The 17721-nt window shown below is 47.0% G+C and overlaps 1 protein-coding gene across 3 annotated transcripts in view; it reads left to right on the top strand.

Moving 5' to 3' along the window:
- The window catches only part of arfgef1 (ADP-ribosylation factor guanine nucleotide-exchange factor 1 (brefeldin A-inhibited)), a 38074-nt gene that overhangs the window by 4132 nt on the left and 16221 nt on the right, over window positions 1–17721 (top strand). For 2 of the 3 annotated variants that reach the window (XR_014125610.1, XM_027030970.3), the window contains exons 2-9: window positions 8868–8898; window positions 10804–10963; window positions 11252–11398; window positions 11911–12090; window positions 14129–14372; window positions 15335–15448; window positions 15702–15892; window positions 16290–16423. Coding sequence is in view for 2 of the 3 variants with exons in the window: in XM_027030970.3 (XP_026886771.2) it covers window positions 8868–8898; window positions 10804–10963; window positions 11252–11398; window positions 11911–12090; window positions 14129–14372; window positions 15335–15448; window positions 15702–15892; window positions 16290–16423 (1201 nt within the window). In the remaining variant the exon portion in view is untranslated. The remainder of the gene's footprint in view (window positions 1–8867; window positions 8899–10803; window positions 10964–11251; window positions 11399–11910; window positions 12091–14128; window positions 14373–15334; window positions 15449–15701; window positions 15893–16289; window positions 16424–17721) is intronic. The other variant, XM_035526299.2, reaches the window with a different exon arrangement.

Below are 17721 nucleotides of genomic sequence, written 5' to 3'. Positions count from 1 at the left end.
TTATCACAGGTGTTTGGTGTTGACGCTGTAGCGCCGCCATTATCACAGGTGTTTGGTGTTGACGCTGTAGCGCCGCCATTATCACAGGTGTTTGGTGTTGACGCTGTAGCTCCGCCATTATCACAGGTGTTTGGTGTTGACGCTGTAGCTCCGCCATTATCACAGGTGTTTGGTGTTGACGCTGTAACTCCGCCATTATCACAGGTGTTTGGTGTTGACGCTGTAGCTCCGCCATTATCACAGGTGTTTGGTGTTGACGCTGTAGCTCTAAGTGTTTATCATTCTTCTGTGATCTTGTCAGACGTCTCTTCCCCTTCATAAGAACACATGTACCAATAATGGTTAATGGGCCCAGACGTGTTCTTTCTACCCCCACCAAAACCAAGGATGAGAACCAACAGAAACTCCCAGCATTCATTTTGAATTCAGTGCTATGACTGAATTGGTTTACTGTTGCACACATTTACCAAGTGGTTTTATTTCCTTAACTCATGAACATTTAAAGTTCCCACCAACGTTCTGAACAGGTTAATGTTTAACATGTTTAGCAACTTGACTCTCAGTGTGATGACGAACTTCTACTGATGGGAATTCTGATTCTCATTTGGCTACTTGTGGCAAAATCAGCTGGATTCTTTGAGTTTTGTTGTCGCGGGTACTCCACGTCTTTCTGTTCTTGTTTTACTGTGAGTTTGTTCTTGCAAGATAAGTTGTCAAGAACATTCTTACCAAGAACACAAGACCGTCCACTGTGTTCTTGGTATTGAGAAACAGCCTCTCTCTCTCTCTCTCTCTCTGTCTGTCTGTTTCTCTGACTCTCAGTCTGATTAAAGACTCACTGAGGAAGGTGTCCTGAAATACACAGGCCTTCACTGAAGCAATCGTTTGTCTTTTTAAATAAAAAGTCAATGCTCCAAGCTTTTCTCCTGCTTTGTACCATCACAGGCCATGAGAAATAAGGCATCCTCACTCAGATACCGTATTTCACTGCATCTCCGGCAGGTTATAAATTAATCATACTTTCACCACATGTTAATGAGAGAGAACAAGTCAACACTGTTGTGTGCACCAAATGCAATGGTGGGCTGACAGGAGGGCTGATCTGGGGTCAGTCTCACTGTGCCTCACAGGCTGGGGGCTAAATGCAGTACACAAGGGGCCTTCCTGGCAGGCTGAGGAGAAGGTGTACACACCCCTGGGTTGTTGCGCTGTTGCCACTGCCTGATGGACATCCAGGACAAAGTGGTTTGGCGTGGGCGGAGTCATAGGTGGAGGCACAGGTCTTTGGGGAAAATAAGATGTCTATAACCTCTGAGGTGTGCCAGAAAAAAGGGCTGTTACTTGAAAACACACACTCACTCACTCACTCACTCACTCACTCACTCACTCACTCACTCACTCACTCACTCACACACACACACACACACACACACACACACACACCAGTGCCTATATTTAAGTAGCAGAGGGTGTCAGGGCCACCTGACAGTTCCATTGTGAGAGGTGAAATATGAACCCACATAAGCAGTAATTACCGTGTGACCCAGAGCGTGAAAACTCCAGAGGAGGCCTGTCTGACATGGCAACATGTGGGTCATAGAAGTGGGCCAGTTTAGGGGTCTGGGAAGTTACACTTCTGTGTGTGTGTGTGTGTGTGTGTGTGTGTGTGTGTGTGTGTGTGTGTGTGTGTGTGTGTGTGTGTGTGTGTGTGTGTGTGTGTGTGTGTGTGTGTGTGTGTGTGTAAAGAATAGGCACCGCACAATCAGACTGTCTGAGACTCGGATCTCTGTTTTTCTGAGTGTTTGTGGGTGTGTGTGTCTGTTACTAAGGCAGGAACCTGAGGGTGCCAGTGTGAATATTTTTGCATACAGTAAATCAAATGCAGCTAATCTGGGTGGTTCTTGACAGGGTTGATAATTTGATTGACAGGTATGATTTCCACCATGCATGCTCATAACTTTTGGTAATTTTGGAACTTGACCCCTGACCTTGGGCCATTACACACTGCAGTATTCCGTCTCAACAGGAAGCAGTGGACACAAGGACATATGAAAACACTTCCTGTCTGCCTTGACTTGTTAACTCATATAAACACGTACATATTACTCAGTGGAGAACTTTGTGGGTGTTTGTAATTTTGGGCCATCCTATTTGCAGTTCATCCTGCTGTGATTCTAACCAATCACGTGGAGGTATGTTGAAAGAATCATTATTCTAGATTTCTGTCTCAGAGATCTCAGTTGCTTAGTTCTGCAGACACTTTGACTGTGTTCAGTTTAATTGTGGCTCAGAAAGAGGTCGGTTTGCCTGGACACACTTGCACACACTCACACACGCACGTCATCGTGTCTGTGTTTGGATTATATCTGAAACGTGAGTGTTTTGGCTCTGTGCTGGTATTGCTTATCGACGTTAAAACACTGCCCTGTTGTTTTAAATGCCACAGCTAACGATGTCCCATAATTATCAGGAATTTGGGTCCTCTGTGTGGGTCATGACAGACCCTCGTCCCCCAGCAGCTGTCCTGAGTTGGGCTGCTTTAGACAGCTGAAAGTAACAATGACACAAAAGACACAAGTAGGTTAAAATTTTGGACTTTCTAAAACTGTCATCCAGTCCTGGATAAGTCAGAGCTTATGAGGACAGAACACATTGTGTCCTACACGTGAGCAAAGGTCTCTGCTTCCTCTCCCTGGGAGACCAGCCACGAGGCTCATGGAAAGACCCTGACATTCTTAAGCAGCAATATCGACGTGCAGCTATGTCTGTCCCACTTAACACACTGCGTTTTAATCTTTTCCCTTTGGCATAACTCACACTTACTTTGTCTCCCATGGTTTCAGACATTCTGTACAGTACAAGACTCTCTCTTACACTGTAGAAAACATACTTCATGTTCCTGGTTTGGTACCCACACATACCTTTGATTGACAGGTTCACAAGCTAGGTGAGATCTGCCCAAATCTGGCCCTGGAGAGTTGCAGATAATCACGAAGACCTTTGTGAGTGGACACAGTTGCCAGGCTGGTATGAGAAAACACTATTATTAGATTGCAAGTCCTGTTTGACAAAGGAATATGTGGTGAGGAGGAACGCAGTATGGAAGTGTGTAGAAAAGCATCTGGGAATGTCCACGGCACCTCCTGTTCCGCAGGTTTGCCTGTGCTGCTCACAAAGTGGTCCTGATTAAATGTGCTGTACTAGACTGAGTTCCCCAAAAGTGCTGAAAAATTTAGCAGAATACCCATCCCAAGAGCTCAGCCCAGAGAGCTGAAGGAGTTTCCTGGACCACAGTGTCAGTTCACCTTCATGTTGGCCCATGTTGGCCCAGGGGAGCCGCCTTCACACCAGACCATGACCAGGCAGGTGTGTGACCAGGCTGGCTGACGAAGCGGGTGGTCTCAGCTGCACCACCTGCTAAGGTGAAATGCCACCTGCAGCTATTCTGTGTCTTTGTGGATGCATCTGTTTTAGTGTGTGCTGTCATATAGCCCTAAATATTGGTGGTGGTTTTGTTTGTTTGTTTGGGGGTTAGTGTCCTTAGTTGGAAATGGGCACCACTTGTTCACTGATAACACACACTGACGTTCCCGCTCACGGACTCCGAGGTGCAAACACGGAGAGCAGGAGAATGCTTTATGAGGCTTCAGCTGCTGAGTGTGTGTGTGAGAGTGTGTGTGTGTGAGAGTGTGTGTGTGAGAGTGTGTGTGTGTGTGTGTGAGAGTGAGAGTGTGTGTGTGTGTGTGTGTCAAAATATCATGACATGAAAGGAGGCATAGAAGAAGCATCGCCACCTTTAACTCGACTGTCTGCGTTGGTCCCCTGTCCCCTGATGCAGTTGTTGTTTCCCATTCTCAGAGCTCCCTGTGGGCGCAAGTGTAGCTCGAGCGGCGCTAGCTCTACACTGCTGTTTTGAGAAAATAAATGCTTCTGTAAATAATGTGACCTACCCGAGTTATCTTCCACTGTTCCCCCTAAAATGGCGTTAAAGGACTGTTTTGACTGTTTTTCCCTTTTTCTCTGGTGCCGTTTACTCCTCTGCTGGTGGGCGTGGCCTCACCAGGTTGATTGACAGCCGGTATGTGAAGTGTCTGAACCTGAGGTTCTGTTGGGGGTCTCGGTCAGTCACATTCTCTGGTTAAACTGGAGGACGCCACAGTTCATATTTTAATATCGCATTTAGAGCGGACTCGTCTGTCTTTATTACATAAATATTTATTATAAGTTTACGTTAAGGCTTGTATTCCTCTGCTTAGCCAGGTTTATCTAACAGGATTTGAGAATAACCTGGAACCTCGAAGTCAGTGGATTGTAACATATAACATTAGCTCGCTACAAATGTATTTTATAAATTACAAACAGAGCAAAGGTTAGCCTGCACTAACTTCACAGGTGCTGTATTCTCATCACTTGCTACATTACTGAATAGAGTCCAGTGAAAACAATGGCCGTTAAGTCTATTTTTAATTATCATCCACTGCCTCCAGTGTCAGGAAATCTGCTCTTGTCAATTTGCGTTATCAGTGGCATCAAAGATAACGCCAAATAACGTGTCATTCCTGAATGGACGTTAGGAGGCAGTATTCCTAAATGTATCATTTAGGGTGTAAATGTATTCATTCCTGTATTTAGTCAGAACTGTAAGTCACTTTGGATAAAAGCATCAGATAAATGTCAGGTGGTGTCCACTCATCTCACGTTAAAGGCCTCACAATGTTATATTTTCATTTACCTGATGCGTTTATCCAATATGACTTCCAATTACAGCTGAATACAGTTCAAGCAATTGAGGGTTTAGGGCCTTGTAGTGGCAACCTGCTAGTGGTGAGGACTGAACTGGCAACCTTCTGATAATGAGTCCGATATCTTAACCACTGAGCTATGGTGGTTAGCAGGATGTGATTAACTTCATACTTTTGCTGCAGTTCAGCATTATTGAGCACTGCAAAGTGCAAAAAATAATCTCTAAATGTACTTTTTTTTTGGGTATACTGCCCCCTAACTTCCATTTAGGAGTACAACTTGAGTAACTGAGGGTTAAGGGTCTATTTCAGGGGCCCAACAGTGGCAAGTTAAGTCCTAGTTAGTACACTAGTACACAGTACTAGTTAAGTACTTTAACCACTGAGACACCACTGCCAGTGAACCACATGAGTGAACATCATATTTTCTCTCTCTCGCTCGCTCTCTCTCTCTCTCTCTCTCTCACACTCACACACACACGGTTCCGTTCGCTTGTTTTAGTTTAGGATTTTGTGCATTAATAAATGTAGAATTTATTCACACATCTGTCATATCATCGAATTTCGATAGTCAGTGCCTATGAAACATAATTGTTCTTTCAGAAACCGTACGAGACCGACTATTTGAGACGTATTAATCTAGAATTCAGAGGCCTGACAACTGCACAATTGGTACCATTCCTACTCTATTAAGCTCGCATCACTCATGCCAGCCAAATTCCAGTTGCAAGTCTCGGGGCGGTACGAGCTCAGTAACATGACACCATGTAATTATTTATTACAGCAAATCTGTGATATGATTTTTACCTGTAATATTAACAGGCATATTATGACATTATTTAATTGGCTTCTTATCTGCGCTGTGGTTCCTAATATCCTAATTCAAGTTTAAGTTCAAGTTTGGTTTATTGTCGCATACACAGTATAACTTGCAGTGAAATCCTAAGGATTTTGGTGCTACTAGTGTTACTTAAATCAACCTGAAGACCTGCTGTCCTAATCTTGTACTTTTTAATTCAGTTTCCTCACGAATCTCCTGTGCGTCCATTTCAACATCTTCACCCTCCTCACCTTTGGCAATCTCGTCTGACTTCACTACGCCCTTCTTAATGCAGAGTTTGTACTCGTATTGGTGTAATATATATGATTTGATGAAGCCAGAGGTTGAAGACAGTGTGCTTCAGGGAGGCTGAGTGCTGTGACCGACGCTGGCGTCTACACGACTGAGGAAGGTGTCCATAGTCGCAGTGCGCCAAGTCAGTTTGGGAATCTCTATTCTTACATTCTTACATGAAAAATGTGTTAATCACCTCCACTGAAGCAAAACAATTACACGAATAGCACATCTGAGGTTGTGCACTCACACACACACACACACACACACACACGACACATCGTAAGCAAGTGTACAGAAGTAGAGTAGGCTCCAGGATTTTAATAAATTTGGCCCATGTGTTTCACAGAACTTTTCTCAGCTAATAACCCTGTGGATTTGGAACAAACAGTGTTATAATCCTCAATCTGAATTCATGTTAGTTAAAAATGCCTGATATATCTGATATATAACTGTAAAATTCTGGCATACAATTGTTTAATTTTATAAATTAGTTTATATTATTTAATTTTAGGACTTTAATTGAGGTAGCTTTCTTGCACGGCAAAGGCATCCCTGTGCCAGCCTGTGCCAGCCTGTTTCCACACTCCTACCGAGTTCTTCCTTTTAACACAGTGACGCGCTGAACCAGAATGTCATCACATGTTTGTTTATTTCAAAGTGCCGAACTGCTGGTCAGTTACAGAGAACACTTCCTGTACTGGGTCTTATTCTTACTGTTCCGGGATTAAATATTTGTTCTTCATTGTCCCCTGTCAAAGGGCAGCGTGCGTGTGCGCGTGCACGTGAGTAAGGCTGAGTCATGGTCGTGTGTGTGCGTGTCAGGAGAATTCTCTGTGGTGGAGTTTCCATGGCAGATATTATTATTGACATTATTCATCACAGCCTTTCCGCCCAGCACATGCTACTCCCCCAGGACCCATCAGGAGTCCTTGGCAGGCCTGAATAAAAAACATTACCATGTCATTCTGTCTCCTGTGCTCTCTGTTGCTTAGACTGTTTAAGGTTTGGTAAACTCTCCAGGGATTGGACCAAGGAGGCACTGGTAGGGCGTTCCACCACAATGGCCTGGTTGTGAATGTTGGTGTTTGATAGTAGTTGTCAGGGCTGTGGGATTTTGAGGCATTCTGCTGGTTGTGGAGGGCTGTCTGTGTGTGTGTTTTTGTATATAGCGTAGGTCTGATAGCAGACTAGTGTTTTTGTGGCCATCTTGGCTTCCACAAACACATGTTGACGTTTGAAAGCCACAACAGTGGCTGATCTGGAAACTGGTTATGATGTCATGCCTGTGTTTGGTAATGAAATGTCATATGTTTATTAGCCTGTGTGATGGTGTGTTCATTTAGCTTGTGCTCACACTCATGGCTTTTTATCACTGATTAAATAATACAACATTTTTAACATTAATTTTCATACTAAGGAGGCAAATAATTTTAGTAGAGAAAAAGAAAGTTGTTTGCTTTTCCAGTGATTTTGGTTGTTTCCACGTGTGTTGATGTGGCTTCTCTGTTTTCAGTTAAGCAGTGACAGTGGGTCCCAACGCGCTGTTGAAACTGTTGAAATTTCACACAAAGGGGACAAATTAAAGACATAAAACTCAGAATAGTTCAAAAATGGAAATTCTGAGCAGTGTTTGTGGGAAAATAAGAAAATAAACACAATGTTACCACACAGCAGCTGTTTGCATATAAAATCTTACAGTGAAAAAACTCAAATTAACTTCACCCTATAAGAAAAAAACCATTCTTTTTGCCATCTGTGAGGTTTGTTTTTTGTTGTAGGCTGTATTTCAGAACTAGCTAACAGGCCAAGGTAGACTACATGTTCAGTGGTGTTTTTTACAGATACACTATGTAGCCAAAGTATGTAAACACCTGATCATTACTTTGTGCACAGGACACAACTCCAGTGTCCTGCTTAGAACCCTGATCTCCACCCCACTGGACACGTTTGGGATGAACTGGAACATGACTTGTCAGTTGGGACTCGTCCAACACCAGTGCCTGAGCTCACGAATGCTTTTTGGACTGGATGAACTGATATTCCCATGGACACACCTACAACATTCCCACCGTCGTGTGGAAATCCTTCCCAGAAGCGTGCAGGATGTGGTCCACCGACGTGTTGGTAATGTGGTGTAGCTGTGTGTGTGTTGGTCGATCAGAGAGCAGAGACCCTCCACCCCACCCCCGCCTTGCCCATGCACAAGCAAACCTGAGCGTGCAGGACTTCTCTGGGTGCCACTCGGAGTAAGCTATTGTCTGATAATGTCTGATAATGTTTGCTTGTTGTTTTCAAACACAAGTTCTTTGGTTGACTTTTGTCAGTCGTTTTAGCAGCTTTTAAACTTTGAGTAACTTTTTTTTTTTGAGTTTATCTCTTACTTCCCTCTTCCACCTCTCTCCCTCCCCTTCTCTCTCTCTCTCTCTCTCTCTCTCTCCCTCTCTCTCTCTCCTCCTCCTCCTCCTCCTCTCCCTGAGTCATCTGGAGTTGTTACTCCAGCTTTTAAGGTGTGAAGCAGCTTCCAGCCTCAACACAATCTGTGTGTGCGGCTGACAGTTTTGCAGTCAGCAGATTGGTGTGGAACACCAAACAATAACTGCACTCACTTTCTAACAGAAGGTCTGTGTGAGAGTCTGTGGACCTCTCAGGGCACTCCTGCTGCACCTGATCTGGAACATGTCTGTGTTTACACTCAACTCCAGACCGAGACACTTAACAGCATACTAGTGCCGCAGTAGAGCAGTGTGTGCCAGTGGCTCAGGTACTGGACTAATAATCAGAAGGTTGCCAGTTCAAGTCCTGCCTCTGAACAAGACCCTTAACCCTCAATTACTCACATTGTGCTCAGTCAGAATTATACAGAGTAAACAGACTGGTGAGACCATATCGGGTGTTTACTGGAGTCAACACCTTTTGTTTCTATCTACATGATTTTGTTTCTCATGTTTCATTTTACTGTTATGAGCTAAAACACTGAAACACTTGTTTTGTCTTTTAATTTTTTTCAGAGGAAATCAAAGCGGAATCAGAGAAATTAAGGTGAGCCAATTTGGTCAGGATGGAAGGGAGGGTAGTCTGGAGTGGGGTGGTGTAGGGGGTGGAGTGGGGTGGTGTAGGGGGTGGAGGGTTCTGTAGGGTAATGCAGTGAGCTGTGGTCTTTTCCCTGGTGATCTGGCTAAAGCCCAATTTATCAGTTAAAAACATGACCACGCTAATTCCTTTGGAGAAGGAGAGACAACGTTCTAATGTTGCTGTTCCCTGCTTCTTCTGAGACAAAGGGACTTTGAAGGATTAATGTTTAGGGTTTGGGTTTGAGTTTAGCTTTAAGGGTTTGGGTTTGGAGTAAGGGTTAGGGTTAATTATTTGGTTTAGGGTTAAGGTTAAGGGGTTAGGGTTAGGTTATGCTTAGGGTTAAGGGGTTAGGGTTAAGGGTACGATTAGGTTTGGGGTTAAGGTTAGGGTTTAGGGTTAAGTTTAAGGGTTTAGGGTTAGGTTATTAGGTTTGGGGTTAACGTTAAGGGTTAGGGGTTTGGGTAAAGGGCTACTGTCCATCCACCACCCCACTGCCCCTCCTCTCACTCACTCTCACTCTCTCACACACACACACACACACACACACACACACACACACGTGCACTCACACAGACACACGCGTGCACTCACTCGCACCCACACGCACACCCACACACTCGCATCCACACGCATGCATGCACACACACACGCATGCGCACACACACATGCACTCATACATACGCACACACGTACTCTCGCACGCACTCACGCATGCGCACGCACTCGCACTCATACATACGCACACACGCACTCGCACGCACTCACGCATGCGCACGCACTCACGCACTCGCACACATGCACTCACGTACATGTACACGCACTCGCACTCACGCACATCTACGCACACACGTGCACTTGCACCCACACTCGCAGTCGCACCCGCGCACACACGCACTCGCAGTCTCGCCCGCGCACACACGCACTTGCACATGTACACACACACTCACACACACGCGTGCACTCACACACACACACACGTGCACTCACACACACACACGCGTGCACTCACACACACACACGCGCGTGCACTCACACACACACACACTCGCGCACACGTACTCGCACCCACACACGTACACGTGCGCACACATGCACCCACACGCGCGCGCGCGCACACACACGTGCACTCACACACACGCGTACTCACACCCACACGCATGCACTTACACACACCCACACGCATGCACTTACACACACCCACACGCATGCACTTACACACTCACACACACACACACACACACGCGCGTGCACTCACACACACACACTCGCGCACACGTACTCGCACCCACACACGTACACGTGCGCGCACGTGCACCCACTCGCGCACACGCACACACCCAAGCACGCACTCACACACACACTCCCACACGCGTGCACATGCACACACACACAAGCACTCGCACGCACACGCACGCAGTCTCACACGCGCGCACACTCTCACACACTCACTCTCTCGCGCGCACTCTCACACACGCACTCTCACACGCACTCACTCACGCTCCCACACACACACTCACACGCACTCGCTCTCTCACCTACACATACACACACTCGCAACTGCACACAGATACGCACTCACTCGCACTCGCACAGACATGCACCCGCACTCGCACAGACATGCACCCGCACTCGCACAGACCCGCACACGCAGACACACGCACTCACGTGCACGCAGACACACGCACTCGCGTGCACGCAGACACACGCACTCGCGTGCACGCAGACACACGCACTCGCGTGTACGCAGACACACGCACTCGCGCGCGCATGCACCCACACACACTCACGCACCCACACACACTCACGCACCCACACACACTCGCGCACACTCACACACAGCTCCTCCTTCATCTGTCCTTATCTGACTCCCAGTAGCTCAGCAGCTGGGGACAGCAAGTCCAGCTCCAGCACTTTACCACCCATCAAATCCAAGACCAGCTTCATTGAAGCAGATAAATACTTCCTGCCGTTCGAGTTGGCATGCCAGTCCAAATGCCCACGAATTGTCAGCACCTCTCTGGACTGTTTACAGGTCAGTGTTCAGTGACAAAACAGGCACATTTAGGTCATTTTGCTGCACACTGCAATTCTGTCAAAATAAAACTATTTAAAAAAAAAAGGTCATTCTGATAATGAGACATTGAGTCTCCTGTAGTGTTTAGATTTAAGGCATTTGAGAGACATAACACAATAGGAACATCAGTGATTGGTCAGGATGGTTGCAGCACAGAATTCAGATGCTCTGATTGGTTAGAGTGCTTCTCTGGTTCCTGCTACCATCTGATGTATTGTTCATTCCTACACGTATGTGATTTTGTAGAAACTCATAGCCTACGGCCACCTGACGGGCAGTGCACCGGACAGCACAGCTCCGGGGAAGAAGCTGATCGACCGGATCATGGAGACCATCTGTGGCTGTTTCCAGGGCCCCCAGACAGACGAGGGAGTCCAGCTACAGATCATAAAGGTCCATTTAACCCTCCTGCAGTGTCTGTAAATGTGAAAGGAAGTGCAGCGTTGTGATTTATGTGTGAGAGTACAGTAGCTGGAGAGCTCACGTTTAGTGTCTGATGTATGTACACTCCTAGAGACATGGGCTATGTGTAGAAAATGAACAAGGAAGATTAGCATTTACCAGATAACTAATTGGTTGCCGTGTAAACAACACCCCATGCATGCGCGCACATACACACACACGCACGTGTGCGCGCACACACATGCACGCACGCAGCGCAAAAGGACCCACCTCCTCCAGTTGAATTGGTGTAGTGCTGTTTGTGCAGGCTCACCAGTTGGAGGGGCGGGGCGAGGGCAGGGCAGGGGCGTCGTCTGCAGTCTGGTAACACCCCATCTTTTCGCTGTTCAGCAGTAATCCCATACCTTCCCCACTCCAGGAATACTGACACACAGGTCGTATCTGCCGGACTGCAGGTGCATGCCTTGTCCGCTCACTGCTCTGTGATTGTTCTGACCTACCAGGCTTTGCTGACGGCGGTGACGTCCCAGCACATCGAGATCCACGAGGGCACCGTCCTGCAGGCCGTGCGCACCTGTTACAACATCTACCTGGCCAGCAAGAACCTGATCAACCAGACCACGGCCAAAGCCACCCTCACGCAGATGCTCAACGTAATCTTCGCCCGCATGGAGAACCAGGCCGTGAGTGCTGGCCCGCTCCTCTCGCTCGGCCTTCGTCTAACCGTGGCTTCCTTCTGATCGATGCTGTCTTCCCCTTCCCCGTCCCTCCTTTCAAAATCTAGCTTACCAATCACAAGATGAGTTGCTCTTTGGCGTCCAGAAAGCGTGACCGTCAGGTAAAGAGCAACAGGGCCTGTCTTGGGTTTGCTTGATCTGAATTCCTCTGGTGTGTGTGTGTCAGCTTCATACATGTCCTGCAACCTCTCAGACTTCGTCTCCCTGTGCTCTCTCTCTCCTTTTTCTCTTTTATTCATAATGTACAGTTTGGTTGTTTTTTTGTTTGTTTGTTGTTTGATTTTTGGGTTTTTTAGCTCTTTGATATCACTTCTAGGATGTGATACTGGTGCGCGCGCGCGGGCGTGTGTGTGTGCGTGTATGTATGCATGTGCGAAGACGTTCCGCATTAGTCACTCTGGGGTCACGTTGTGGGCATCATTTTATACCGATAAAACAATGAAGTCCCTCACTGTAGGACTTTGATGCACTCCCTTTACACAGCATTTGAAAGAAGCTCCGCATGACCTGGCCCTGTGCCAGCTCAGACCCATATCTGACCCGTATCTGACCCGTATCTGACCCGTATCCGACCCATCTCCGACGTCCCATGGCCAGGCTAGCTGTTTTGTCAGATGAGTTTACATGTAGTGGCCTTGACATGTCAGTTGGTAGATGTTGCTGACTTCATGGTCGTGTGTGTGTGTGTGTGTGTGTGTGTGTGTGTGTGTGAGAGTAATCAGGCGTTATTTAACCATTTGATCTACCGGAGTTTAAACTGGACTGGACGTCCACAATTGCTTTGAGATTTACTGTGGGTTACCATACATGGGAATCTTAAATATTCCGGTTTATTTGTACGTTTGGTGAAATTATTTAATTTATTCCTGGGTGTGTTTATTTAGCTTGCCAGCTCCTCCGTTCCTCTCAGGGCGGATGTGGGCTCGTCTGACCTGGAAGCGAAGATGGCAAACTACTGATGAATGGTCAGGAAAAACTGTGATTCTTCAGCTCACCAGTGAGCATCTCAGTGCAGAAACTTCTACAGACCTTAAGGCTTCAAGCTTAACTAAAGCACATTAATGTTATTCTTTGGTGGCTCTGGGTTAACAAATGTTCCACATGGCCACACTACATCAGAGAGTCTTATACTGTGCTCTCAGTCTAGGGTCTGTGGGTCTGTTCTCTGTTGAGCAGGAGAGGGTGACGTGGGTGCTGCTTGGAGGTCTCTGTGAGCTGCATACCAAGTGCTGCCTCTGCCACGCCCGCTGCCACGCCCACTGTCACGCCCACTGCCCTGTCTGCCGCATTCCAGGTGGCGCCCACCTCCACCCACACCAGGTGGTGTGGGCAAACGGGTTGAAGAGAGAGGAATGTAGTTTGCTCTCATTCCTGGAGTCTCCCACTCATTGTCTGACTCTCGCACACTCGTAAAACTCATCACATACACACACCTCATCAAAAACACTTTCCATACGTTATTCTAGAGTGTGTAAAGCAGGCAGTGAAGTGTCATAAAATCAGATGTTCGAGCAGCTTAATGTGAAGCACGTTTTTGTCATCAGATGGAAACTAAATCCTTTGACACTCTTTCTGTTCATCACAGTGTGTATTTGTCATTCATATCGTTCATAAACATCCTTACAGTTTCACAGACGTCATCAGATCATCAGATCAAGCACGACTGCTCTCTCTGACACCCCTGCATGCACCCAACAAAACCATTAGGTTATCATGACCGCGGGACGTGTGTTTTCCCACAGAACAGTCCTGCGGTATTCCTGGTTCTTCTTTGGTTTCTCTGTATCTTTTTCTGACGAAGAACCTTCATTTATAAGTGCAGATGTTGGCTTTCTGTGTGCAGGGTTTCATGTTCTGCAGTTTGGCTCTGGGGGTCTGCCCAGGGGCGACCCATAACGACATCTCTGTAACTGGAGCGTGCCCGTTAAAATGATGTGTGTCTGAGTCTGAAGTGTCTGAGTCTGATGTGTGTGTGTGTGTTCAGCTTCAGGAAGCTAAGCAGATGGAGCGAGAGAGACAGCGACAGCCATCACCCTGCAGTCAGCAGGAGCCAGAAACGCCCGGAACGCCCGGAACGCCTGGCATGGTCCTGAGTCAGCAGTTGAATGGTGGCCAGGCAGAGCTGCATCGCCCCCCCTACGAAAGTCCTGAGCCGGAGAACGGCTCCCATCTCTGCCCCGTGGAGAACGAACAAACGGAGGCGGACCAAGCCACAGCCGCCGCCCAGAGTAATGCCCCGCCCATCTTCACAGAGTAGTGCCCGCCCATCTTCACAGAGTAGTGCCCCGCCCATCTTCACAGAGTAGTGCCCCGCCCATCTTCACAGAGTAGTGCCCCGCCCATCTTCACAGAGTAGTGCCCCGCCCATCTTCACAGAGTAGTGCCCCGCCCATCTTCACAGAGTAGTGCCCCCGCCCATCTTCACAGAGTAGTGCCCCCGCCCATCTTCACAGAGTAGTGCCCCCGCCCATCTTCACAGAGTAGTGCCCCCGCCCGTCTCCCTGGGCAAGTCTTCCCGTCTGGTCTCTTTCTTTGTGTTCTCTAAAACAAAGTTTTTCCTCATGTCAGCTCTTCTGCTGTATGTCCTGTGTTATGAACATAAACACACACTCTTGCTCCCTTGTTTGGTTGTTTGTTTTATCTCTATCACACACACACACACACACACACACACACACACACACTCACTCTCATCAACTGTGAGTCACCCAAGTCATTAGTTACTACCGTCCTCCGCTCTGTTCAGTGACGTGGAGCCGCTGGTCACAGTGTGATCTGTGACACTGTTACAGAAGGGTGTCAACTCTGATCCTCCATTACTCCACTCCATAACGTCACTCCGCTATGGTGCCGTGTTCTGACCCTCCTTTAGTTGGAGGCAGTTTCCAATCCCAGTTATTAATGTCCTTATTAGAAACAGAATTTTAAAAAACTGATACTGTAACCTAGGCTATAATACCACTGGTTGTGTGTGTGTGTGTGTGTGTGTGTGTGTGTGTGTGTAATAACTCTCCCTACCCTGTAAATGAACAGAAGGCTCCCATGAAACAAATATTCAGAATCACAATTGGTTTATTTTGACAGTAGCGCATACGAACACAGACATGGATGCAGATAAATGAAATAGAAGAAGAAAATAAATAAAATAAAGAAACCAAAGTCAAGTGGAGCTGTGTTTGTGTCTGTGAAGGCGCAGCTGAGAACAGCACAGACGTCGAGGATGAGGGGCGCCCAAATTATGAAAACGAGGCTCAGGAGATCGTACAGAGCATCCTGCAGGGAGTGGTGAACACCATAGCAGGAGGTAAGCCCCGCCTCTGCCCAACCTGGCCACGCCCTGCCCAGCCTGGCCACACCTCCACGCTACTGGCAGAGGTTCAAACACTGGGTGTGTTGATTCCTGCCCTGGGAACTCACAGCCATGTTCTGGAGAGCTGTGCTCATGTGGAGGTGTGTTTAACCCACCATGCCTCGCTGATGTCCTCCGAATCCAAAAAAGAAGACAAAGGAAGGATTGCTGAACAAGCCCCCAGAGCCTCATGTCTGTCTGTGTTCAGATGCCATGGAGAGCCGAGCAGGGGAGGCGGAGCCAGCCGAGGTCACGCCCACCTCCCTGGAGGAGGAGGGGGGCCTTGGGAGCGACAGCGAGAACGTTCATGCAAACGGAATCCCCGGCACGCCAATCTCCGCCAGCTTCGCCCCATCCCTGCCCGATGACCGGCTGTCCGTGTCTTCCAGTGACACTCAGGTCAGTCTTTGAGCTTTTGGCCTGCCACACAGACTGTTCTCAGGTCAGTCTTTGGACTTTTGACCTGTCCTCCTGCTGACTCTGTCTATATTAAGGATTGTCCTGAAGATAAAGGGATTTTATATTTTATATATAGCTTTTTGTATTAACAAACAGATGCATGATTTGTTTAGTGATGTTAGACGCCAGGCTATAAACATGTCATAATAAATGACTAATTTGATCAGGTTGTGTTAATATAATTAATTTATAATTTATTATAAATAATGAATCTTTCTGGAATTTTAAAGATAGTATTGTTTTACACTACTACACAGCATATGGTGCTTCAGAAGCGTCCTGCTGTCGGGAGTGTGTCCTGATAGCCTGTGTTCCCACGTGTCTTTCTGTGCTGCAGGAGTGTGTGGCTCCAGCCGGGACGGCACCAATAGCGAAGTTCTCACACATTCTGCAGAAGGATGCCTTCCTAGTGTTCCGCTCACTCTGCAAGCTGTCCATGAAGCCCCTTTCCGATGGACCACCGGATCCCAAGTAAGCGCATGCTTGTGTCGTGTCCAGGACCGGGAGAACGTTGGAAAATGGGATTGTGATTGAATCCAGACTGATCAGGACTAAACATGATTCCAGTTGTTTTCTAATGACCGAGGAAATGTTTTATTATCAAAGAAGATGGTTTTCAGAGAAGCTGAGATCCAGAGAAGAACACAATTTTCAAAATGCGAAAGCACAGATTAAATATGATTTACAAATCCATCTTCTGTAATGTTAAACGTGGGTTTAACGTGGTATTGGATTGGAGGAAAGGTCTGTCCAGGAACAGGAACAGTGTTTTCCCACCAGGCAAGCAGAAACTGCCCCGTTCATTCTGTCGTCCGAGACGGTTGAGAGTGCGTGTTTCACTGAGATGCCGGTCACCCGTGCAAATTTCCACCAGGGAGACTGTGTGGAGGCGGGGTAAACGATGCGACCTAGAGGAGAGCAGAGATAGCTGGCGTTTGAGAGAGTCTCTACAGCGGTGCTCTTGTAGGCGAGACAGTCTTCAGTGGTCTGTTATAAACCCTGGAAGCTCACCCGATGTCACCACAGGTGTTTTTAAAAGGACACTTGTTGTTCAGGCTGTGTAGTTGGTTATTCTATTTCATGGAGTTTTTCTTTTTTTTTCTTTCTGACTTTAGTTCGTAAAGTATAAAGACCAATTCTGCTTATTTCTCCATGAATAAGTACATTTCAGTCCATTTCAGCCGCAGAGAAAAGCAGCTTGTGTTGAATGTTCATTTGCACCCGTGTGTAAGCAGAAAACCTTGAACAGAACGTGAAGTTGGGTTTTATTGTCCATGTATTACTGAGTGTTCAGTGCAAAGATGAATGTGTTAGTCACTGCTCACGCCAACACAAGAAATGTGTCGACAGTTCTGGTGACCCACCTCGGAGGGTATATCCGTCGTGTCCCTGATTTAACACACCCGCTACTACCTAGTTAATGACCAGGTGGGGATGGGTGATGAGTCTCCACTGTCAAGATAAATTACATAACAATATACTTCCCTGGATATATCGTCGGCCTTATCAGTACTATTACGGAACCATCTACACCATTTTGGTTTTTCTCAGCAAATCTACATATTAAAGTCAACTTTGTCATTCCTATGTACTTCAGACATAGTGTGTGTGTGTGTGTGTGTGTGTGTTTTATCTTTAAAACTAATCACACAACATGTATCGTGAAAATATCAAGTATCGTGATACTGTTTTGTTTGAGCTATCATCCACCTGTATTACCAGCCGCTTTGTCTTGAACTAGGTGCGTTATATGAGCGTGACCTGACCCC

The sequence above is a fragment of the Electrophorus electricus genome, chromosome 1 (assembly GCF_041902795.1).
Source record: "Electrophorus electricus isolate QZ-2024a chromosome 1, ASM4190279v1, whole genome shotgun sequence".
NCBI lineage: Eukaryota > Metazoa > Chordata > Actinopteri > Gymnotiformes > Gymnotidae > Electrophorus > Electrophorus electricus.
The sequence above is the reverse complement of the archived record's forward strand: the minus strand, read 5'-3'. Positions and strand labels throughout refer to the sequence as shown.